Source organism: Dromaius novaehollandiae, chromosome 3 (assembly GCF_036370855.1).
Source record: "Dromaius novaehollandiae isolate bDroNov1 chromosome 3, bDroNov1.hap1, whole genome shotgun sequence".
Lineage (NCBI taxonomy): Eukaryota > Metazoa > Chordata > Aves > Casuariiformes > Dromaiidae > Dromaius > Dromaius novaehollandiae.
This window is the reverse complement of record NC_088100.1, coordinates 16,022,524-16,048,255: the sequence shown is the minus strand read 5'-3', so window position 1 is coordinate 16,048,255 and position 25,732 is coordinate 16,022,524. Positions and strand designations below refer to the sequence as shown.

The 25,732-nt window shown below is 41.4% G+C and overlaps 1 protein-coding gene across 3 annotated transcripts in view; it reads left to right on the top strand.

Annotated features, from left to right (window-relative positions):
* The first annotated feature begins 4,622 nt into the window (after positions 1 to 4,622).
* Positions 4,623 to 25,732, top strand: part of LPIN1 (lipin 1) — a 50,682-nt gene continuing 29,572 nt past the window's right edge. Inside the window, exons 1-6 of one of the 3 annotated variants that reach the window (XM_064508454.1) lie at positions 4,623 to 4,693; positions 14,073 to 14,273; positions 15,620 to 15,715; positions 16,963 to 17,297; positions 17,673 to 17,792; positions 23,910 to 24,039. In XM_064508454.1, the coding sequence (XP_064364524.1) occupies positions 14,082 to 14,273; positions 15,620 to 15,715; positions 16,963 to 17,297; positions 17,673 to 17,792; positions 23,910 to 24,039 (873 nt within the window). In that variant the 5' untranslated portion in view covers positions 4,623 to 4,693; positions 14,073 to 14,081. Of the gene's footprint in view, positions 4,694 to 4,799; positions 5,293 to 14,072; positions 14,274 to 15,619; positions 15,716 to 16,398; positions 16,422 to 16,962; positions 17,298 to 17,672; positions 17,793 to 23,909; positions 24,040 to 25,732 lie in introns of those variants that run through there. The other 2 variants (XM_026097173.2, XM_064508455.1) reach the window with 2 other exon arrangements.

The window sequence follows — 25,732 nt, the reverse complement described above, 5'->3', positions numbered from 1 at the left end:
GTCGAACGTTTTAGAAATCTGTGCAACTGAATAGCTTTTATTTACACGTTTTTAAAGAAGTTCTCAAATAAGACAGGCACTAAAAAGCTGATTAAATGCCAGGATTTAGACATTACAATAACCAGCACTACTGTGACATAAATCAAGTGAAGGACAAAAGGTAGTATTGGACCATTCTACTTCAGGGGACAAAGAAAGGGAAATTTGAGCCAGACAGAGGAATTCAGCAGATCATCAAAGATACTATATAAAAACGTCTACTGAGTTGAGTTAGGAGAACTATTCTTTTTTAGATGGTGGGACATTTAATTAGGTAATTGCAAAATCAGAGTCCAATTGTTTTCTAATGTTTATAGTGGATGAAAATAGATCAACTTTTAATACCAGTTGAGCTACTCTGGGTTTCATAGGCTAATGCAGAGAATGTCAGCACCAGATTCTAAAGCCATCTATGCTTATGAATTCACTATAAATTAAAAGCTCATCTTTTTATTGAATCATTTTTACATGCACAGTGTGCATGCATCAACAATTGCAATCATTCACAATCCAAGCACTCTGTGCCTTAGGATGAACTCCAGTTTTAGTGGGGAAAATGCCAGACATTATTGATAATGCATTAAATAATTAACTTTTTGGGTTGAGTAGACATTTTGCTCACTAGCGGAATACTTGCCAGGAAAACCTAGCGTCTCGGGTTGGAATCAAAGGCTTTCATTTTATTTTCTGTATGAGTTGTGTACTGCTCTGTAGGAAACTGTGCCTGAGTTTTAATAAACTCTTCTGTTCCTTGTATTTTTTAACCTAGTTTTACTATCAGAAATGTACACAGCTCAGCTTGGTTATTGCATTTTCATGGTAACTCTGAACCCAGATCATAGACTGGAATTCCACTGTGCCAGAAACTGTATAAACACAAAGTGAACAGATAAACTGCAAATTCTTGGGACAGGAATCAAGAATTAGCTGAGTGATAATTGTTGGATACAAACAGACCAGTGAAAGAAAAAAACTTTGACGAGCGTATCTTTTCAAAGTTTGTGGACAGTTTTAGATTCAAACCTTAGGAAACAAGCCAGCATTGCCCAATACAATGCCTCCAGAAAGAGGCAAGGTAGGGAATATTACAGTGGCAAAACTGTACTAGTTCAAAATTTCACCATTAATGAGTGCCTTTTAGAAATGACACCACTGGGGCCAGTTCTATTGCAATGGCATGGCATACCTCATGGCCACACAGTGAAGCTCTCTTAGCCACCTAGTTTTGCAGGTAGCTTCAAACTGCCTCTTAGGAATGGCCCCTGGCTGTGCTATCCTCCAAACTGTGCCCAGGCACTGGACTGAGCCAAAACTGCAGCCAGGACCATGCTAAGACTTGGATGGCATGGCACATTATGTACCAGTGCTTGGTACTCTACCTCAGTGAAGCTGGTGAGAGCAGTTATGAGCTAAAGCACAGTGCAACACAAGGAATTCAGAATCCATTCGTAGAGAGATTTGTCCAGAGAAGTACCAGATTTGTACCAGAGAAGTACTGAGGAGTACCATCTCTCACTGTTGTCACCCCGTCAAAATAAACAGAATATAAATGAAGGATGAAAATAGTGTCCCGCTTTTAACAGAAGCTTACAGTTCTTATGCAAGCATTTGGCATTCTCCACAGCATCTTATTTGTACCATGGCTATACTTACACTATAAAATAGGAAGAGAAAACATGACCTAGCACATGGAACCACAAAAAATGCAGAGTGTTATTTTGTGAGTTACTTTATGTTAAGCAGCAGGTTGGACATGCTAAAAAACTGAACACAACACAGAACTTTCTGAAGCTAAGAATCTAGTTTCTGCATTTCCTAAAGAAGCAGAGAAGGGTGGGTGCTGTTGAGACCGTGGAAAGACAATAGTTTTGATTAAGTGTGTTGTGATTATGTTTTTATTTAAGTATAGCAGTACAAGATGGTAGTAGAACAGTGTATTAGTGCAGTCCTGGACTGTTATAGCTGGAGGATTTACATGGATACCCATTTACTAAGAACATGTAATACAGGATCTTATTCTACACTAATGCAGCAAAGCAAGCACTGGTCAGAATCCACAGCCGGCACAGGCAAAGCTAACTGTATTTATGTCAGGGATGGTATTATTTACCAGTGCCTCTCATTGCCTGGAATGACTGCCTGTTGACAAGAAATTAGATATGATATGCCTGGGAAACAAAACTGCAAGTATTGCCAGTAATTTCTGGGCTTGGTTGCACATTGTTTTCTCTTTGGGATTAGGTGAACACCCTTGGTAGCGGTACTCTGTTGGAAACTGTCTTCTCTGGCTTTTTTGTTTTAAAACTGAGGTGAAATCATTAGTGTGGCTTTGTAACTGGAAATACAGGAGAAAAACAACCAGGAACTTGAGTTTGTGAGATTGCATCAGGCCCAGCCAGCCAACAATTTTTAGTTGTGAACTGTACAAAGATTAGCCAATGTGGACACAGAATTAACAGAACTGCAGAAAGAAAAGTTGTCAGAGAAAGGAAGCTTGAAGGGTTACAGCTGGGTGAAGAACTAGAGACTGCATAGAGACTTTTAAAATATAACTGAAAAGTTAACAGAAAATGGAAGGATTAATTGCTAACTACTCAGAAATGAACTCCTCTCAGGCTTCAGCTCTGTGCATGTGTGCATTCCCCAAAACCAGCTCTGAAAACTTGTTCTTGAAGCCTGCAACTGGCAGTCTCTTCTTTAACTAACTTCTTTAACTAATTCTTCTTTATCCTTTTTCCTGCATATTCTGCCCTCTTTCTTCAGTGTTGTTTCTGGTTCCTATGTTTTGCACTTAGCACAGCCCTCTTCTGTTTTCTATAAACAGACTTGAAAAGTGTAGGTGATTCTTCTGTCAGTTTATTTTTATCCCAGACATCCACTTCCCTATTTAGTTGTGTAAGACACCCAGTGTAAAAGGATATTACAATACAATTTTAATGGAAGGGAATCGCTGACAGGTGAAAAACTTGATTTCATTGCATTTAATTACAGTGATAAAACATGCAATATTGAAAGCGCTTCCTAGTGCCTAGAGCATTACTTTTTGAACTTTGGAGCTTGACTTTAATTCTTGCCTGTTTCAAGGACTGCCAAGTCCTTTAGGTAGAAAGATTCTCTTTCCCAGTCTCTGGTTTTCCAATCTACAAATCCGAATAAAGATAGGTCGTTTGTTAAACATTTTGACATCTACTGAAAAGAGCGTGGGAAAAAGAAACGGGTATTTCTGTGATTCAAACCAACAAAAGATACTACTCAAGGAAAAAAAAGGAGGGGGCACAAGCCACCACATACTGCTTCCATTGTGAAAGTTGTCTGACTGAACTCCCCTTGTTTCCCAACCGCGACTGCTGTATGCCTGGCGGCGCTTCTGAAATACCAAAGAGAAAACCAAGACAAAGAGTTGCATCTTTCCCATTACGGCTTTTTATTGTGGCATAGCTAGTGCAGCTCCCTCTGGTATTTCAACCCTAAATAACGAAGCGTGACCGGCTCTGTCAGAGGCTCCAGGGGCAGCACGGGCACCATCACCCGAGGGACGGTTGCCAAACCGACAGGTTCCAGCCCTTCTTCATTCGCCTTTCCTAGCTCACCTTTCCCGGGGCACGTTAACTTTTAGGCCCTTTCTTCTGTCGGCACCCAGCCCCGCCTGCTCGCGAGCGGGCCCGCGGCCGCGCTTCTCCCCTCAGTGAGGCGGAGCTGGCGATGCTCCCCCGGGCGAGACACTCCCCTCAGTCCCCCCCGTGCCCCGATGCGGCCGCCGGTCCCCGCTGGGGGATGGGGGGGGGGGCAGGGGAACCCCCGCGGCCGGGAGGAGCCCAGTGGCGCAGGTCCCCGCGGCCGCCGCCGCCCCCCGGCGCAGCGCTGGGCCGAGCGGCTGCCGCCTCCCCATTGGCCCGCGGGATCACCTCAGCGCGTCGCCTCGCGCGCTGAGTCACCGCCGCGGCGCCGCACGGCAGCGGCGCCAACGGCCACGCCGCACACGCGGGGCGGGGGGGCGCTAACGGCCGCCGCGTGAGGCCGCGGGCACCGGCCGTCGCGCGAGCGCGCGTGTGTGGGGCCGGGGCGCCCCAGGGCGGCGGCGCCCCCTCAGCGCGGCCGGCGCGGCGGGCGTTCAGCCACGGCGGGGCAGGAGCCGGCACCGCGGCAGCGGCTCGCTGGGCTCCGCCGCCGGGGGCGAAGTGGGGCTTGCGGGCTGCCAACGGGAGCGCTGCAGCCGCTTGTTCCATGGTTGCCATCAGGGGCCTCCCTCCGTCCTTCCCCCGGGCGGAGGGATTTCCACGCCAAGGGCCGCCCGCGATGCGATGTGAAACACCCCCAGTCACCCCCCGCCGGGAGCCGGCTCCGTGCCCGCAGCCGGGCCGGCTTCCCCGGCGGCGCTGAGCGCGGCAGCGGGCTGGGCCTCGCGGCCCCGTCTCGTCGCGTCTCGTCCCGCGGGGGCGTTGGCCGTGCGCGCCCCGTGGGAACGAGCCCCTCGGCAGCTGCGCGCTGTGCCGGGGCGCCCGGGCCGCCCTGCCCGCCCCCGCCGTGCCGCCCCTTCGCCGGGTGCTGTGGTCCCTCCTCCGGGGCGGCCCCGGCCCCGCGGCGGGCGGCGCGCACAAAGGCGGCGGCTGCGCGGCCGGAGGCAGCCTGGGCTCCGCCTGCGGCGCCGGCAGAGGTGGGTGCGGGGGCCGGTGTGCGGAGGGGAAGGAGGGCTCGGGGGGGGGGGGGGGGGCGCCGGCGCCGCCGCCGCCGCCGCCGCCGCCGCCGCCGCCGCCGCCGCCGCCGCCGCCGCCGCCGCCGCCGCCGCCGCCGCCGCCCCGCGCGGAGCCTTGCGGGCGGGCCGGGCTGCTGTCCGAGGCTTGGGACCGGCTGGGGCAGGCGGGTCCCGCCGGCCCCTGTCACCTGCCCGCGGCATCTTCTCTGTCCTGATGGGGCTCCGGCCTGAGCAGCTGCGCCGCGCCCGCGTTTCCTCTGCGGAAGGAGCTCGTTTTTAGGAGTGAGGATAAACAGCGGTGCTGCCGGGGTCACCGGGGGTTCACAGCGCTTTGTTTGCTCGCGCTGGAAGGTGAAGAGGAGAAACCCGGTGCTTTCCTGGCTCATCTTCGGGGGAGGAACCCGGCGCCGGGCAGCCGCGGGGAGGCGTCGCATGGGGTCTGCGCCCTGCCCCGCTCCCCCGCGCCCTGCTGAGTGCGGTGCCCCGCTGTGGCTCTGCTGAAATGCTGGGGATGATAGTTTACCTCCGTTCGGCCGGTAACTGGTGATGCGGATTGCTGAGTTAGTACCGCTTGCTCACTAGTACTTTTCTTGAGGTGGGATAGTGAAAGCAGTAACACGCCAGAAATATTTAATGACATGGCAGAGCCTGGCTGTCAGTAGCAGGATTTCTGCGTGTAAAGCTGGACTTTCAGATCGTTTGGTTTTATCTCGTGTAATTAATTCTGTTTTGTGGAACATTTTCCAGTTGTTTTATTGATTAGTGTTATCTCCTTTAAGAGGTTTCTGAGTTATTTTTCAGATACTTTAAGATTTTATAGGAAGATCATTTACTTTTTAAAGATTTCCTGTAAAAGGGAGTGTACTTTGTAGAGAGTGGGGAGGAGGCAAAGCCGTGAAAAATTTTTATTGTCTCTGTCAAAAAGAGGAATGCATTTTACGATTGTGTAGGGACCTCTAAAAATAATAGGATCTCAGTGTTGATGTTGTAGACTAACTAGCATATAATTTTTCCTTTCACATATATATTCACCAACCTCAATAGACCCATTAACTTCTGATCTGGTTCACAGTCTGGAAGAATTTCTGGGGTGGTTGGTTTATTTTTCTTGTGTGGTTTTATCTGTGTCACAACTGTCCTAGGAAGCAAACGGCAAATGTTTTGTATGTAAAAGTTTTGCTCCTACCTGTGTATCTGGTTAGAAGTCAGATGGATATGTGCCCGTTACAGTAAAATGGGCCTACTTTCCAGGAAATAACTTAAGAAAAAAGTGGGGAGATGGTGAAGGAGATAAGATGGAAAAGATCCAATACAATTATGTTATGATTTTAGGCATAAAGCCATGAAAATGATATCTTATGGTTTTAGATACTTTCTGCTTTTCCAGTAGCTGTGTTTCACTAGAGTGAAGAGTAAAGATTACCTGATAGCATCTACTTGCCTACCTCAGTGTGGACTGTTTATAAGGGTGTTGGGCAAGATTTAGTCTTTGGCCCTTTTCCAAACCTATGGATAAGGACGTGTTCACATGTATATCTCTATATGAACACACATACACTCAGCAATGATCAAAACCGCTCCAAATATAGTAAAAGCCTAACTTAAGCTCTGAAAATGCAGAAAACATAGAGTTAAAATCTAAAGAAGAAATTTATTTTCTAATCCACTGAAAGAAAGGATGCCAAGTCACACAGAAGTATCAGCATAGAGTTGAGCTACTGCTGTGCTTCCACTCTGATTTATATTCCTCCTCTGACATCAGGACAATAGCACAGGGCAGCACAGTACATGATCTGCAATATATTTTTCAGTTATTTCAGAAGTTCCAAGATTTCAAGCATCAATTTGTACTTTTTGACTCATTGTAAAGTCTGATCCTGTTTGTGTGATGTCAGTCCAAAGGGGTGTCAGTCCCTGTGTGCTTTCCCTCAAAGTACCTCTGTGAAAAGGGAAGCATTGTACAGTTGAGAAGCTGCTGAGGCACAGACACCAAGGGAAATATGACAGGTCTCCCAGGAGATCTCTGGGAAAGGAGGAGACCAGCCTTGAGATCTGGCATTTCAGGCAATCATGAAATCACAAGAGGTGTCCTTGGTACTACCTACCAACAACACTTTCTCACTGTCTCTCTTGAGTAGATCCTAGCAGTTATAATGGGTATATATGGTGAGTCAGATCAGCTCACTGATCCAACTGAAAACTACTTTTTGTATGTCTGATTTTTGTGGTTTTAGTTTTCAGTTGGACCTGTGAACACTTGAAATGTGTCTGCATGAACCTAGTACTGTTATGAGGGGAGGGTTTGGGACGGTTGGGAATGGATGGCTGAGAGGTTGTTGAAAATGGTGGTTGACCATGAGCTTAGAGAGACTTAAACTGACCATGAAAGGATACATCTGGACTCTTCAATGCCACTCAGATATCCTGATCATAGGACTACAGGCCAGTCTTCCCTCCTTTTGGACATGAGAATTCGTTACTAGCAAGTTTTGAGTCTTCAATTGGAATTTGTGATTTCAGCTGCTCTCAAGAAAATATCCTTAATAAGAACTTTGTGAGGAACTGGACCAAACAGTGTTTCATATATTTAAAAGATAGTGACGGGAGCTACTGCTTTACCAGTGCTCAAGTTAATAGTTATCTGATAGTCATAGTCCGTATCTGCGTAGTCTGTAAGTGTGTGTGTGAAAGGGCGAGGGAGTGTGAGTGAATGAGGTATTGGCAGCTTGGAAAAAAATAGGTTTGACATTTGATCCTTTTGACTCTCTGAAGAAGGCCCAGTTTTTGGCACTGGCCTTGGCTAATGGGAATAGGAGTCAAATAACTCCTAATAGAATTAAGTAGTCCCAACCCTAAAATATTTATGGAGATACGGCTGGCAGGAAGCAAAATGCTTTTTCTCTGGTGTTGAGCCAGCCACATGCTACATGTTGCTTTCCAATTTGGGATGCGCAAGTGAGTGGCACCTGTTTCCCAGTTGACCAGGAGTATTTGTTGAATCACCTGCAGGAATGTGGTCTATCTCATTCCACTGTGACTATGGTGAGGTCTGGAAAAAATGTGCTTATAACGAGGTTTGGACTAGAGTTTGCCGTCCTATTTACAGAACAGCCAGACTCACGCTGCTCAACACAGTGCTCTGGAGTTCTCCCCTCACAACTTGCTGAAATCAGGGACATGGCTGCTTGTGGCTCTCTTCCAGCTCATGTGTCCAGGTTTTCTTTCCCAGGAAAATAACGGGCTTGCAGGGTGCTTGTCCGTGTCTTACTCCGATGTGCTTGGCATGCTGCGGTTCAGATATAGCCAGACTGATAGAGCTCACTTGAAACCAGTGGGACTTGGGCAATTAAACCCTCTTTGTGTTGAAGCCTTAGTGACTTGACCAAGATCATGTGGGAACTTTGTACCAAAGTAGGAACGTAAACCAAGGTCTCATGAAGTCCTAATGCAGTGCCTTCATTGCTCCTCAGGAGAAGGATCAAAAGTCTGATTTTGCTCTGGGAGATGCATGAGCAATGACTTTGGGGTTCTGATTGGGAACTTACTCAGAAAACTGTGATGGGGGTTCATGGCAATGACCCTGGGTTGGACTGATTTAGGAACTAACAAACATGTAAAGAACAAGACTCCAGAAGTTACTAATGATTTTCAGTGTCCACCGTGAAATGAGTTAAAAAGTTAAGAGGTTTGAATGTGTTGTTCACACAGCATTAGTGACTTCATAAAATGTTAACCATTTAATAATAAGTAGAAGTACTTTTCATGAGCTTTTGTAGTTAATAGGTAATCGTTACTGTAGTTACTGTACAGACAGGTAACATTAATCTTAATTTGAAAATATTCATCTAGGGAATCTTCATCTGAAATATTTCCTTCTCTCCTCTACATTTTTGTCATAAATCTTTCTAGAAAGTAAGCTCTGGTACTGTTTTTCAAGGCAAAGAATAAGTCAATAGAAGAATGCCATTAATTACTGTAGAGGGAGTTAGTGTTTAATAATGCAAATGAAATTGAATTGCCCCAGAGTCAAGAAAATAAATGTTTGACGTATAATAAAACAGTAGCGGTAAGTACTCGTATAAGAGTTTTTGAAATGCTATCAGTTACTTTCTTGCAAATTAGGAATAATTCACTTGAAGGGGCCAAAATCTGGTCTCCAGATATAGTACGGACTCCCTCAAGCTTTGCATCTTCAAAACAGAAGCCAAGGGCAGATCTGGATACCAGATGGACTGGGTTTGCAAAATTGTTGTAGTTCCAGTGTCAGTAGTGGAGCTACAATGATTTATTTTAGCTGAACACCAGCCTGTCAGATTTGGGCTCTGTTCCACAATTTCACAAGTTGCATGGGAAAGTTCTTATGAAAGCATATTTGTTTTGTGCTTATGCCTATCACTTCAGTCAGGGACCAGGGTCTCATCATGATGTCGGGTATTATAAGCATAACCAAAAGACGTGTCTGTACCTGTTGTTTTTCTTTGTGACAAGCATATTTGGTTTGTGTTACGTTTACCATTGCTGGAAATCTTCCCCTGGTGGCCTGCAAAACTAGTGCGCAGTTATAACTGTGTAACCCTAGAAAAAGGTCTGGAAGGGACCTAAATGTTACATCCCTGTTATTAAACTAAACAGTGCCAAAATCCGTTCTTTGGGGCTGAGACCAGCTAGCACAATCTGTTCACATCTATTCTGTAAAGCTCTCTAAGCCTTGGGAAGGTGATTACATCCAAAGCGGCCATGGGAATTATCCCTAGTCGATCTTCACTTATGAGCTCTTCCTGGGAATTGCTTGAGAGAGTGCTAGTTGGTCTGTGCCAAAAATGTACCAGAAACAGAACTGGCAGTTTAAATAGATTCAGTATAGATGATCAGATTCTAGTGGCTGTATCTTTGATGTGACATAGTTTAATACTTTGGATATAGGCAAAATGACCATCTCTGTTAGGATCACCTGTTCCTAAACTGTTCTCAGTCCACGTCTTGCTCTTCAAAATTTTCTGCATGTGAGATTTTATACCTTCCAGAGGAGGTCTTTTCCAATTTTTAGTTACCCTTACAGCGTGGTACCTAAATCATGGCTTTTCAAAAATTGTCTGTCTTTTGAGTGTGTTGAATGGGACTTTTATCTATAATTAACTCAGATGTTTTTGGATATCTAACCCAGTATTCATTGTGTTGTAGAAGCCAAAGAGACACTGGGTCTTGCTGAAGCAAAAGAGGTCTTCAACTCTAACAACTTTCAGTATTTTATCATACCAAATACAGTAAATAAGGATGAAACAGGGCAGCGCTTGGGTGTAAAAAAGGGTCAAGAAGAATATAATTACCAACTTTTACAGCGGAAGTATGACTTGCTACCTATATAAAAGAATATGATAATTTGACAGGGTGTTTAAACTTATTGTGGCATCCAATAGAGTGGGACTTCAGGAGGAACTTACAGAATTAATTCTGTTAGGTCAATCTAGAATAAGTTAATAAATTAGATAAATATTAAGGTAACACCTGGATATTTATTTTTTTACCTATTTTTTCAAGCAGATGATCGGTTCTGAAAGAGGACATCTCTCTTTAACAGTCAAAGGTGTTGCAAATTTTCAGAGCCTTCTGGCATGGGATGCCAGTTAATCTGACATAAAAAATGATCCTAGAAAATACTAATTTCTTAATGGATGCATAATGCAGGGCTGTGCTGTGTATTCGGGCAAAGAGCAAAACTCAAGCCATTTTAAAATTCTGACTGAAGCAGTACAGACCGTTCTCACTTGCTGTAAGCTTAAATCAAAAGGATTCTGAATTCTCCTAGCAGCAAAAAATACTCCATGCTGTGTCCGCTAGGGAAGCTTGCTTCCGTGGTGTGAGAAGATGACTTTTACCGAATTCGGTTTAATTAACAAACAGGCATCAGGGATTTAACTCATGACGTAAACCCATGTTTACTGCTGAAGTTCCTGCCACGTGGTCAGTAAGCGAAAGACTTCTTGGAGCAGCCAGAGTAAAATGTTGCTCCAAAACCACATGCAGTCCCTCTGGGGTTTAAGGAACGTTGGTTTCCTGGAGTGCTGACATAGTATGGAACTGACTCTAGGGTCAGAGCGTAAACTTATAAACCTCAGACTCCAAACAAGCTCGACTTTGGTTGGAGTGCCCTTTCAAAGTTAGGAAAAAGGGTCCACATGCATCAGAGTTCAATTTCTGAACACATCTCACATTGTAACTGCAGTGTCTTTTCTTCCTTACAGTTGAAATATGAAAACATTTTTGTCTGTTTTCCTGAGAAAATGGGGTTTATGTGATTAATCCGTCAGTCTGTTTTTCCTTTCCCTAGTGATTTTATCCAACAGGCCGAGTTCAGCCCAATTTGAAAGAAGTGTCCATTACCGTTTGGCAGTTTGAATATGGCCCTTTCTTTTAAGACATGAGACTTTCACGGTATGGATGCCAGCGCTGCTGTGCCAGTTGGCCTTAGAGCTCGAGGATGGTGTCTAGCCCTTTTAATTTACTAATATAAAAGTAATCATAGTGTCCTATGAGAAGGCAGTCAGTATGGCTAACACTTGTGAACAAGAATAGCTATAAAATTCTCTAGGGATTTAGGAGCTCTCCTGGTGTAACTTGTTGAGAGGATGCACGAATCTTTGTATCCCTGATCATTTATTCACAACCATCGCAAACTGTGGGGTGAGCATACTGTCCCAGCAAGTCCTTCCCAAAGAAAAGGAAGTTGTGGCTCTGTTGCACCTACAGAGCATTAACCAAGCGTTAACTGGCATGAACTACAATATGTAATTTTGAGACTAATTGTAGCCATTTTTAAATTTAATCTTAGCTCAGTAAGAAATATGTTTTTTATTATACTTTAGGTTAGAAAAATCACAAAACTATTTTTCAAAAGCAAAAAGATAATTTTAATACTTTGCTTATATCTGTTATCTTGGAGGCTCACTTCTGAACTTAAGTCCTTACATGTATGCTGCCTGCTTTTTAAGGAGCTCAGATGAGGGCCACCAAGATAATTAGGGGCTTAAAACTTATAGGGAGAATCTGGGAGGAGAAATAGTTCTGTTCAGTCTTAAGGGTGTTCAGCTACCAAACTGGAGGAGTATAGCAGAAACAGAGCCAGTCTCTCTCTTCCTTAGAGGTGCAGTGGTAGGACAAGAGGTAACAGGCACAAGTTGCAAGAAGAGAAATTCTGGTTAGATATTAGGAAAAAAAATTTCACTCTGAGGATGGTCAAACATTAGAACAGATTCGCAGTAAGCCTGAGAAATCCCCATCTTTGAAGATATTCAGAACTCAGCTGGACAAGGTCCTGGGCAAGCTGGTCTGAGTTGGCTCTGCTTTGAGCAGACTTTTGGGCCAGATGACCTCTACAGGTCTATTCCAACCTAAGTTACTTTTAGGTCTATGACACAGCTTAGGGTGTGTCATAGGTTTAAAGTGCAGTTTTCTGTGAAACTGCTTGCCTTTAGATTTGCATTGAGGAAGCTATGTGTCTAACACATCTGTAGTTGGAGCCCAGAAGTGCTGCTTCGGGTTGAATGCTGGAGAACTGATTACGATGCTCTCTCCACCATGAGGTTTTCCCATGTTGACTTTTCAATAGGTGACACTTTGTCGATTGAGAACAGACACTTTCTGAAATGAGAGCTGTGCAGAAATGCATCTCCTAACAGTATTTAGGATTGCTCTTTCAACAGTTAACTTCTTGTATAATGCTAAATACTTTGAAAAAGCCAGCTGGGTTTGCTTTTTGTGATTCAGCACCCTAGTTATCGATGGAGATAACTTTTCAGGGGTAATGTATCATAAAGTCCCCCCAAATTTAAATAATTCTTCCTTTAGAGCATGAGTTATGTCTTGATGCTTATGTACCACAACAGAAACAGAGAAGAAAACAGTGCACTGGTCCATCCCAGGAGGTGATCATTAATTGATCAGAAAAATTATGCATGAAGAGACAAGCCTTAATTATGGCATTTCCTAACTTTCAAGTGTTTGGCTGCAGTGGTTTCACTGTATTCCTTTAATAGTTTTTCGTTTCTAAGCATAAATCCATCTTAAAAATTTGAGCTATTTTTGTAGTGCTTCACACTTGCATGGTTTTGTTGTTTATGGAAGAATACAGCTGAAAGAGAGTCTCTATTGTAGCAGCTGATGTTGGTTAATACATGCCATGCAGCTCAGTGCAGTGACTGTCTCAGACTCTGATCTCAGTTCTGTTATTATCATCATCTGTGGGAGTTTTACCATTGACTACCCTGGCAGTATCCCTTTTACTGCTGCTGATACCCCATTGTCCAGGTGATGCTGTACAGCTCAGCAGAAAGCTTTGTCTATGTAAGGCATATACTTTACACTGAATGAACACGAAGAACTTGTCTGAAATGAGTATCTGCAAGAGGTGTGGAACAGTAATAAAAATAGTAGATATTGAAAGTCCTTAAAATCTCTAGTGTTCAGTAAAGTACCCTCTTAAATACATTCATACTTTGAGAGCACTTAAGGATTTTCTGAATTTTAAAGTATGTCTAAGTATGCATGCTGTCCTGTGTAGGGGACTAAGTATATTAACAGAGCCTAAACAGGAAGCATATTAACAGAAACTATGCTAAGTAAATCCAGGAGCAGGGGAAATAGAGCCAACCAACCAATCACTTCAACCTTCAACCCCTGCCTAATTTTAAATAAACTTTCTGACACTGAAAATCTTTTTTAAAAGAATGGTAGGGTTGCATTAGGAAGGACTTCAGCATTAGGAAGTTCTGAAGTAATGGTAGCTTGTCAAAGCTCAATGCATATCTATTGTATGAATGCATTATGACAGTCTTTTAACAGGAGAAATCCCTGTAAAGTGGGAGAATAGTCTTTGACTTTAATGTAGTGGAAATTTAGATCTACCATTCACTCACCCCGCCCTTAAAAGCCCTTAGAAATCTATGAGAGAAGCATTTTCAGTGTTGAGAGCACAATACGTGATAGAAGGAAAGACTTTATTTTGGAAGTAATGCTTTTCTATTCAGAGATAATTGGAAACATGTTTATGAGCTGCAGAGTCTGAAAGTCTGACAGTGGTTTTGAGTGCAGCTAATTTTATGACCTTTTGAAACTTGTCATAATTCTCTGAGTAACAAGGTCTCTTTTGTTATTGCCTTCTAATAGCTCTGTTCAAACATGTCATCTGTAAATAAATTAGATGGGATATCCGAATTCTAAGTTATGTTATTAATTTGTGGAATAAGAGAATAACTGACTCCTGGAATCTAAAATGTCTTGGTCACTCAAATGTCTCTACAGTATAAAGTAGTGATCAAAAACTTGTTTTTCTGTTTCTTTTCAGGTCCAAACCATGAATTACGTTGGACAGTTAGCAGGGCAAGTGTTTGTAACTGTGAAGGAGCTCTATAAAGGACTAAACCCTGCCACGTTGTCAGGCTGTATAGATATAATTGTTGTACGTCAGCCAGATGGAAATCTTCAGTGTTCTCCTTTCCACGTACGTTTTGGGAAAATGGGAGTTCTGCGTTCTAGGGAGAAAGTGGTAAGAAAATTGAATTTTTTTGTTATGTTTTCTCTCTGGGTCAACTTTAATAGCATGAAAATTACTGAACGTTTTGCAGTATGTTAGTCAAGATTGTCTTTAGACACTCTTTACAAAATGCCCAAATAGAGTCAAGGTTCAGTTATTTGGTTACTAATGATAATTGCATTTCAAAGCATAAGTTGTAAAACACTGACTGTAATAGCAACAAAATAAACCATTAATTTTGTAACATTTATTTTCAATAGAGAAAAATTTTGAATGAGCTAATTTGGGTTTATACTAGATTTTGTTAGTGACTAGGTACCAAGACCCCTTTGTTTAACATGTTTATTGATGGTTACAAAAAAAGAGCTAATAATGAAGTAATATTTTCAGATAAAAGAATGTTTAGGTTAACTGAAGCTAGAAAAGGCAGTGAAGAACTTTAGGGAAACGTAAACAAGTTTAATGACTTGGCAATATGATATAAGAATTTGCCAGTGACTAAGACAGGACAGATTATTTTAGGATATAATGTGTAACTACATATAGTCTAGGTTCTAATGTAGCCATAACTGTTCAGCAGAAGTACCTGGGTGTCATTGTGGACCTTGCTCATTTCTTATCTGAATTGGAAACAAATACCAATGTTTAGGAAGGGTTAAAGTTGAAAATATTATCATGCCTGTAGTATACCCTATAGATATGTATACCCTATAATATGCTTATAGAAATACCACAAACGTGTAGGGTTGTCTTAGTCTCAAAAAAATACAGTGAAAATGGAAATGGTGACAAAATGGTTAACGGCAAAGAGCTCTCCATGAGGAGAAATGGAAATGGTTGAGACTGTATAGAGTTGAGGTAAATATGTAAAAGAAATAGACATCAGTTGTGTAGAGACTGTAAATTAAGTTTTCTTATTTATGCTTCTCAGAGTAATAAGAGAGGTCTGTTTAATAAATTTGAAGTCAGCATATTAAGAATTTGCATGAAGAAGTACTTTTCACACAGTGTGTAATTAGGTTATGAATTAAAAGAAAGCAAAGATTTATGAGGTTAATGAAGCATCTAGAATTACATTTTAAAAGATACAGAACTTTATATAATGCCTATGTACCTTGTTGACTGAAGAATCCAGCCAGGAATGAGCTGAACCAGTTAGGAAAACATTCTGAGAATGCATAGGCTTGTGAGGAAGTGGGGAAAAAAAGGAAAAGAGTTCAATATTTAGTGTTTGTTGTAAGGTTTCTTCCAGTTGCCTGAGAAGCATTTGGCTAGTGACAGATACAGGGTAGCTGAACAGGAGCTGTGTACCTAAAATAACTTTGTTTTCATTTAAGAATTTATTTATTTTTTTCAAGGTTGACATAGAAATTAATGGAGAAGCTGTAGATTTGCACATGAAGCTAGGAGACAATGGAGAGGCCTTTTTTGTACAGGAGATGGATAATGATCAGGTAAGAGTCAAAACTAATTTTAGTTTGTTAAACTATGCCTTGCCTCCTCTTCCAATTTAGTTTTCAGTTTAGGAATTTTGTTGAAAAACGTATCTTTATCCAGTTTGTAATTGCAAAAGATTCTGGACATTTTTCTCCTATGGAAATTTGATAATAAGCAGTTATTTCATTTTTTGAGTCACTGAGATTGGAAAAAAAATCTAAAGAAGGTAATCATCATAAACTCTGGTTTATTTTTTCAGTTAATGTGCATGCCTGTGTGTGTGCAGAAATAATACGTGTACAGTTTGCATGCCTCAGAGATGTATACAGCAGTGGATGATATATCCATGGACCTATCTTTTGCAGAGATTTTTAGTTGGACATATGCACTAAGCAGATTGTGAGTATAGAAGTGCACGTGTCCTCTACACATCTGTGCATACAGTAATGATGGTACTCGTTAAAGACCATGATTTTGCAACTATTATTCACATGGAATTGTAATGAAATGAGACTGCCCTGCTGTTGGGCTGTGTGATTATATAATAGTCAGTGTAAATTCTGGCCACACTGATTTTGAATAGCCCACCTATAACGTATCGCACCAACATAAAAAAGCCTTTTACAGGCATTCTTCTTCAGATATCCCCAATAATTTTTGTTACTGTCTAGGATGTATTGGATTTTCAAGTTCTTCTACTGAGTACTGTACTATGAATTTCAGGTGAGAATTGTGTTCGTGTGCAGTTTTCATCTCCACATCTTTGTATTTAAAACTCTTATATGGTAGCAGTTATTTGGTGACTGAAAAATGCTAGAAATACTTCTGTGTGTGTCTAGAGATGTGTATATATTACTGCCTAAGAGCATGTTCACATGACCTAATTAGAAGCAGCTGACTTATTAGAGTAGTATCTGTCATCTGAGTTATGAAGAAAAATTGGATTTTACAAAATTTTCAGATTATAAACTAAGATTTTGTTTCTGCTTTGTATCTAGCATCACTTGGATAGAGACTCATGCCATAACCTTGCCAGTATTAAAAGCTCCCAGGATCCTTTTTGGAGGGTATTTTTCCTGGCTTGTGTGAGGAGATGTTGCCATGGAAGAATTTCCATGTGCTGTGGGATCATATTGAGCCCCCAGTTCTCTAGACTATATTACTTTTCTGAGGAGCAAATGACCGACTTGTGACTAGGTTTAGAACCATATTTATGGCTTGCTGAGGAACTAATAATGTCATGTGGTTTGGATTTCTTTCTCAGGAGGTAATTCCTTCTCATCTCTCTACATCCCCCATTCTGTCTGAGGGAACTGCTTTAATGGAAACTCAGCTGAAGAGGAACTCGATGGACAGGATAAGAAACCTGGACTCTAGTGTATCCTCACAAGTACCGCCCCAAGCCCATGGATCCCAGCCTGCTATTGAATCCTCTGTGGCCTGTAGCTCTGTGAAAAAAAGGAGGAAAAAGAGGAGGAAATCTACCCATAAAATAGAGAGCTTAAAACGAGAAGACAATGGAGACACATCAGAAGATGAAGATATGTTTCCTATAGAGATTAGTTCAGAAGAAGAAAAAGAACCATTGGACAATTCAAGGTATCACAGTGGCATAGAGGTCTATAATGGAGACCTTATGCTGGGTTAATGTTCCATTCCATATCTTCTGGCAGTAAATTCTATCAAATCAGTACACATGGTTGAGGAACATGTTTCTCTAAGCAAAAGCTTTAGACTAGAAAGATGTCAGGAACGTTACTAACAAAAATAATGAAAATGACATTGAAAACATAGCAACAGTCTTCAATCACTGCTGTGAACTAGAAGGTGGGAATCAGATGACACATCTCTATCTTTGTTTAGTTCAGCTTAGACTAATTCTTACCTGCATTAGTTTTTTCATTAACTGGAATATATGCCAGCTGGGTAATGAAGTACTTTCACATTTACTTTCACATTTTTCCCTATACCTAGGATCCCTGTTCCAGAAGTATGTATCAATGAAGTATCTGAGATAAAGACTCCTGCAGTTGCTACGTTTTCTCAGTCTGCATCTTACCCTCATTCAGATGGAGAATGGTCACCTCTTCAAAGGTACTTTTTGTGATAGTAAATTTCTAAGTAATCTTCCTCTTTGCATTAATTTCTTGTGTACAAGTGCTATATGAAGTCTTACTAAAAGTTTTGGTATCAAGCATAGTGACTATCAGCTACTAGATGAACACTGTCTGTATTTGAAATCAGATAATGCACAACAGTTTCAGGTTAGCTCTGCCCGTGATGCAAAGAATGCAAGTATACAAATGCAGGTACCCAAATCCCGAAGAATATTTAGATCTGTTAATGTCAGTGCTTGCAAGTAAGTACTGTAGAGAGGATGAACATTTCATGGAAGCTGAATCTCTGCCTTAATGCACACACAGTATAAGGACTTCAATTAATTCAGGCATATAAATCTTTATTACTTTGGGTATAAACTGTTTCAGAACTTTCAAGTTTGTATTTGATGCGTAAAAATAAGATGTTTTTAATGACTCAAGAATACGAGCTTCTTGTGTCCATTTCCAAAGTTAATGTATTGAACTGCAAAGACTGATAGCCATGAAATATTTATTACAGGAAAAGAACACCTACACTCACAGTAATGTACCTGCATTTTTTCCTGTATGTGCATTTATATGCATGTGTATACCTTGACGTAAAAGCAGATGAATTTGGACCTCCTTTCTTGCTCCTGTGGAACACTGTCAAAAGGGACAATTGTTCATTTGATGTCAATTGCATTGCTTTATAATTCCAATGAAGTGTGTGTGTGTGTGCGCACGCGTGTGTGACTACTCATGAGTGCCCCTCATCTTCTGGCTATACTGTTGGGGTGGGGCAGTATTTACAATATCTTTTCCTAAGAAGTCTAATCTCACTAGACTGCCTCTATAGGTGAGGGAGGGAGAAAGGGAGAGCAACGTGATTTTAGAGTAAGAGCTTAATTTAAATATTTGGAATTGTATTCTGGAAGGACCTTTCTTCACTGATCATAGAGCCTAATGAGATTGGCTTCACCAGTCTGGTGATAGTATGTGTGAATACCCCTTCGGTAGCTTTTTGAACTTCATGTTCCATTTGTTGCTTGCAATTACTTTTTTTTTTTTTTTTTCCCCCAATATTTTGGATTTTGAAAACTTTAGATGTGAATTCAGAATTCATGTAGTACATGCACAAAGAGCTTATGTTAATAAACACTTGTGAATAATGACACCCTCTTTTTCTTTCTCCTATTGTGCTGTGCTGTCCAGTAAGCCTATAGTTTGCACAGGGCAGTCCTCTCTTCTCACTGTTCCAGCAGATGGAGGCCTATCTAGCTCTTGCCCTCATCAATCTTCTCACTTTTCTCCTCCAGACAGGTAGAACATTTGTTCTCCCTCTTTTCTGGGCTGTTTGTTAATCCCTTAACGCATTAACAGTATGTGAACTTTGTTGAACTTATAACTGCACTTATTGCTAACCCAGACACATAAGAAGAAAGTGACATTTCAAACCACTTCCTCTGCTTGCTGCTTTTGTGGGCACTGCCTGCAGGTGAATTGCCCCAAGGAATCATGCATGGAATGACCATGCCTAAAATAAAATTAGGGCAATGAAAACCTCAATGAAAACTGAAGTTGATTAAGATGATATTAAAAAAAAAAAAGAACTTAGCTAGTGAAAACTTACATTCCTCTACTTATTGAAATTTCCATGCATCTTTTCAGATTTAATATCTGTTTCAGTGACATGTCTATCCCATGGTTTTCCTGAGGAGTTTGCTTTTGTATAGGGTGCAAAAGTAAAAACAAAACGAAGGCCTCAGAGATGAAGTGAGGAATAAGGAGAGTGAAACTTCTAATGGGAGGAGTCCAGTGCCAAAAGTGAACCTCTCTTCTCTTGTTCCTTGGGTAGGGGGAGGGGAAGATTTAAGCTTTTGCTGTAGCATAGACTTCCTCTGACTGTGGATTCTCTTCTACAGAGCTGAAAGTGAGTACAGACATTCTTTATGATGTCTTAAATTCAAGATGTCTCAAGACTCTCTTGACAGGCAGATCTCCTGCAGGCAGACCCTTTCTCTCCAGTCAGTGGAGGGAAGTTGCAGCAGCTGAGTTAAATCATCTAATGTAGATGTCTGAATGTGACAACTACAGTCCTCCATTAATGCTTCAATAAGTCTAAATTGTTTTTTGCTTATCTCAGTGCAGAAGCCATACTAGGTACCAAAGGCTGTATCTAAACTTGAGAATCATGGGTGCTTCCCAGCTTCTAGGTCTGCTTCTGAAACCTGGCCATGTTACAGCACTAAGTCAGGGAGGCCCTGGGACAGTCAAGGTTGTTCCCCTCAGCGTTTTTTATGAGAAGGAAGGGCAGGTGCACAGCATGGCACGAAGCTGTGGTGTGATCTGGATGGCTTCAGATATTTGCTTGGGAGTGCACCTGTCCTGCAGTCTAGATGTCCAGCTAAAGCACTATAATAACTTGTCTGAATATGGCCCTCTGTGTCTGTGCAATTATTTTCCTGTGTGTGAAATAAGAAACCCTATTATGGTCGCTCAGAAATGGCTCAGAGGCTCTCAGCTATTGTTGTGGCATGTACATGAGATAGGCCTCTTTCTTTCTGACTGCCCTTCCCCCGTTTATTTGGCCTCAAGGCACTTGGATAAGACTTTTTCTGAGGTGCCACTGCTGCTTGCTCAGGGCTTAGTAGGAAGCACTGCCAAGATCAGTGTGGTTTGCTGTTGCAGAGCTGCCAACCACAGGCCGAGTTCCCTACTCCGTAACATCAGATTACATTCAGAACAGTTATAGCTGCTGAAGTTAAGGAATATATAGGACCTTGGCACAAATATTCAGCATCTATGGGATGTGAATCAGATATGCTAATCTGAATGGCTGAACTGAACTTTCCTTTCAGTCATGTGCAGCGTTTGTCTTATGTAGTCTTGTGCAGAGCAGCTCTAGTTTGATCTGCAGGAACTGCAGCAATCTGTGGAACCTGGGACAATTTCAGATGGGCTTGTTCAGTGCCTAACTTTTTAATAGAGGAATTGCACAAAAGTGAAAGCATAGTTCAGCCTAGAGCACAAACATATTGGTTGTGCAAGAAGTAAAGAACCCGGTCTGAATCTGATCCAAGGCTGTGTTTGCAGAATACTATTGCTGTGTTACAAATCCTATACAGTCTTGGTATTCAATCCTGTTGACCTGTGCAAGCATAAAATTAATCGAGGATTTAATTTGACTTTATAGAGCTAAAAAAATTTTTAGAGGCAATGTGACTGTGAGCTTTATTAGTCTTCAATCTCATTTCATTCTGGTGGTAATAATATGAAGTGGATAGCACTTATGATAGTCCCAGTGCAGAAAAAGGAGAGACTGTATCTTGCATTATGTACAGAGGCAGAAGTATCCAAACAGGAAGTATACAAACAGGACTGTAGTAGGCATAATTTCTATTTGCATCCATAAACTAGAGAGAGTATTTTTGCTGCTCCAGAAGAATTCTATTTGGAGAGAGGAGCTATTGAGTGTTAAACAACAACATGACATATAAAGGAAAAGGAAAGGTATTTTTCTGTAATGGAAAGACGGGTCTTCTCAGCATGCCACCAAACCAGTACTGACGTTTGTGGCTGGCGTAGAAAACTGCAGCTTATGTTCCACTTGTTATAAAGAATGAGAATGCTTTAGTATCCTTTTATACAAACAAGAAAGTAATTTACCTTGTTTGCCCTGTGAACGAGTGTTTGGACCTTTAAATTAAGATGAGATAACAATGATGATTGTGATCTAGCTTGAGGTTGCATTAGCATTTGTATACTAAACTACAAGGAGAAATCAACTGAAAAGAACTTTGAAGATATAATATATTGTTACTTCTAAAACCTTACATTTTATTGTCTATAAAAGTGTCATTTAAAGAAACTGAGACTACAGACCTCTCTGTGGTGTTTGTGTCAAAAGTTTAGTAGCTAGTGTTTACTCTTTGTTTTGGGAGAGTGGGTATTTCTGGGGTTAGAGCCTCACCTTGTTCCTAACTTGGCACGGTTATACTTGAGGTATATCACTCTGAACAACTGATCTAAACTGATGTATGAATTATGGGGCAGCCTTTCACAGCGAGAGTGTACTCAGAGCAGAACTCGGTCTCCATTGACATACTCTCTATTTCCAGCACTTGCATGAGTGTGTCTGAGAATATACCTCATGGTTCTTTGTGCTGAGCAATCTGGGCTTATTCCTCACTCTGTGTGTACAAGAAAGCAGTACTTTCAGGAAAAAATATGGGAAAGGCAAGGGTTTTTTTTTTCTTTTTCTTTTTTCTTTGCCTGTGTTCTCACTGCAGAATGGATGGGGTTTAGCCCAAATTGAAGTTAATGCCTGCATTCTTTCACATCCTCTGCTTGGGTAAGTGAATTTGGGTTGAACATACCTCAAAGTCTGGATTGGAGAGTTTTCTAAATAAAAAGGAGGTATTTTAAAGGTTAAGATTGTGTCTAGGTTAACTTGTACAGTCATAACATTTCTTTAAAACTAGATTTTTTTGGAGGGCTTAAAGTTGCATTAGAGTTGTTATTGCCTGCTGAGGTTTCCTCAGTGCCCAGGCTCCTAGTTCCCAAGGTTTCAATGGGCCCTAGATGTATGGAAAATATTGCAAATCCTACAAACTTGTCAGTGGGAGCTGTAGAAAACGTTGAAAATCCCACTAGGCGCTTCTTGAATCTTTAGGCTTGAAAATGCCTTTTAACCTACCATTTGACAGATGAAAGGATCAAGAAAGAAAATTTTATGTCCTAAAGACTCATAAATATTTGAAATCCTTGGGATAAAAATAGGTCTTCCACAGTGTTGTCCCTTACTAACTTAATAGTTTAGTTAGATAATTATCTTTAGCTAAGAAGTCTTAGTATTTGTCCATATTCAAGGTACATCTAATTGCAACACAGGATAAAACAAGCGGTAATGTAGAGAGTTTAGTAGCTAGTTTTCAGATGTGAAATCCACAGATTTTTAAAAGCTGCTTGTACTAGTGTAGTTATTTGCCTATGCACAATGAATTCCTTACTAGTGAGGCCTGCAATACTACCTTACATTGAAAGAATGAAGTAGGTCTGGGTATTCAGTTTATCCAGAAAAAGGTCAAGAGTAAGTCAAATACGAAGAATTCAGACTAGACATTTTTAGGCTAGAAGCTTTTTTCTTTTTATATCAGTAAAGGTAAATCAGCTCTGGACCTTTAATCTAGAAAGGCTGTGTATTCTTTTGTTGTTTGTAGTTTTAAATCCAGTTTTCATGAGCCTGCCAAATACATGCTATGGCCTAAACCGAAATAATGGGTTTTGTTCAGTGGTTGCTGGGTGACTTGTGTTAGACAGAAAGACAGAATGAATAATCAGAGTTGTTCCTTTTGACCTTGAAATCAGTGAATCATTTATTAATGACTGACTTGACAGTTTTTGTTCCTGACTTCAGCACATAAAAATGATGTTACAATTGATAATTTACTAATTTAATTATTAAGTATGTTGTATTCCTGTAGTCAGTGAGACAAATAGCTCGTTTTCCCCTGGGAAGGGTCAAATTCTGTGTACAGCACTCCTGCTGGTTTCCGTATAAACACCTATCCAAGGGTAGAGCTGGACAAGTCAGTAGAAGGAAGTAATCAACTGCATTCCTTAGACTAACTTACTACCTTATCAGGACAAAATGGCTTTTTGATGCCAGTGGATCATTACTACACTTTGCGTCCATTATGGCAATACTGGTATCTGTTCATCTACTGCTGCTGGTGCCATCTCAATTCCTTTTTCCCATGCAGAAAAACAAAAATGTTCCTGAAATATTCAGGTCATAAATCATCTTGTCCCATCTCTTCGAGCTTCTCAAATCCTGCCTATGTTATAGCACTGATTAAAAAATTGTGGATGGTGTGACCTCTGAGTGCCAGTTTAAGAGGTTCCTAAACTGTTTAAACTGGTTTGTCACGCTTTCATACTCCCAATGGGCTGAGTATTATGTAGATTTTCAATGCTTTGGATTGGTGGATATCAGTTTGGAAAGTGCTTAGCGCATTATAGTTACTTTGAAATACAGGTAAGAATGCTGTATGTCACATTCTGGGCTTCTGTTTTTGTAATATTTTTGTAATAAGTACTGTTTCCTTTTGTTTTGTTTGTTTTTCTCCAGCCCGTCAGGTTCACGCCCTCCTACTCCTAAAAGTGATTCAGAATTAGTCAGTAAACCTATGGACAGGGGAGGACTGAAGAGTAATCCACAGATGCACTGGGCTTGGGGAGAGCTACCCCAGGCAGCAAAGGTATCCAATGTAATTTGTTTAATTCTTACCAACATCAGTTCTTCTTTACTGCAGCAAATGTGCTTATTCTATTGCAGACTACTGAAAAGGGAATCAGTCTCGTTTTTACATAAAAGTGTAAAATTTTATATAAGAAAATTACATCAAGGTTAGGACCTGAGTGCTGGAGAGACTTCAAAAGACAAGGAGAAGCTAATATGTATTGCAGTGAAGAAGTAAGGAGGAATGAAGCAATTTGTGAGGGGAAGCTGATGCCAAGATAGCTTAAAAAGTTCTGAAGTAGGTTGCTTGAGATGAGCGTCAAAGAGGAGAAACTTGTACTAGCAGGAGACGAGAGGATCATGGCCTCAACAGTTACAAGTTTCATTCTCTAAAATACAGTGGGTGAAGAATTGTATAATTATGGGTGTGACTTTCCAGGAACAAAGGAAGAGAGGGAGATACTGAAAATGTTATGGAGGTCCTATGAAAAGTTTAAAGTTTTAGTTTACTTGGGGAAATGTTGGCGTAGGGAAATATTTCTGCCAAATAAGTAAGCATGTTATCAACAATTAGATGTGCTTAGTATTATTCATATTGAATATTGATTGAAATGCTTGTGAAGTTTTTTGCCAAAATTTTAAGACACAGTGAGTTATCTTGGCTATTTGTCTTTTTGACTGTTAAACTAGAAAGCTAAAGTATCTTAATTTTCAGAAAATAGGCAGTGATTTCCTGCAAATCAGATCCTTTCAGCTGTCGAGTCAGACAACCCAGAGTAGTGGCTTTAATTATTAATTCAAGTTATTTCATCCTGTACATTTGCGGATTAAATCTGTAAAATCTTTCTGTAATATTAATTTTGCAAGTCTGCAATATAGATAGTTTTGGTCAATAACGCTGCTCCTTAAGAGTTGCAGGAAAGTCTGGTATCCTGCAGATTCTCTTAGGACAGATGATACATGGTAGAAAATTCAAAAGTACCTGAGACCTAGTCTTATAAAAGTTACAAACTTAAATAGCCTAAAAAATGAAAACCAGTGTCCTCTGGTAAGTCACTGAAATCCCTAAAGAGCTTTGGATGGAAATCACATGCTTGGTGTTGGTGGTGTGATTCACAAAAATTAGAATTGGCCGCTTGAGTGCATAAGCATCCAGAAGCACCTGCAGTTCTATATCTCTGCACACCTAGACATGCCGCTCTCTTGGCTGAGCCGACTGGCTCGGTGCCTGTCTCCTGCCTGAAGCCATTTGGCTTTTTTGGGGGCCCAGTTAGAGGGCAGGATCTGTAGTGTGCCAGCAGTATTCCTGCACACAGTGCTGTAGCCCTGTGCAGCTGAATACACTGCAGGTCGTGTGCCAGCCAGCACCTTTTGAAAGCTTTTGAGTCAAGTGTTCATTCAGGAAAGGGGAGACTTAGGACATCCACCTGCCTCAGCATGAGAGAAATGAAGTTCCAAGGACATATTGTAACTACCAGGGCAGGGATGGTGCTGCTTTTGGCCCCTTCTGTTGAAGCTTGGCTTCTCTGCTGGAAAGACTGCAGGAATGGGAGAGACGGGAACAGGATAAGAGAACAGAAGCCTGACTTTGCAGTCCGGGGAAGTGGGTATCCTCCTCGGGAAGAAGACTCCTGTACTTTGTTGCCAGCTTTGAGTGCTGTTTATGTATTAATGCACTATTAGTAGCCAGTGGCTAAAGCAGGGATGGGAAT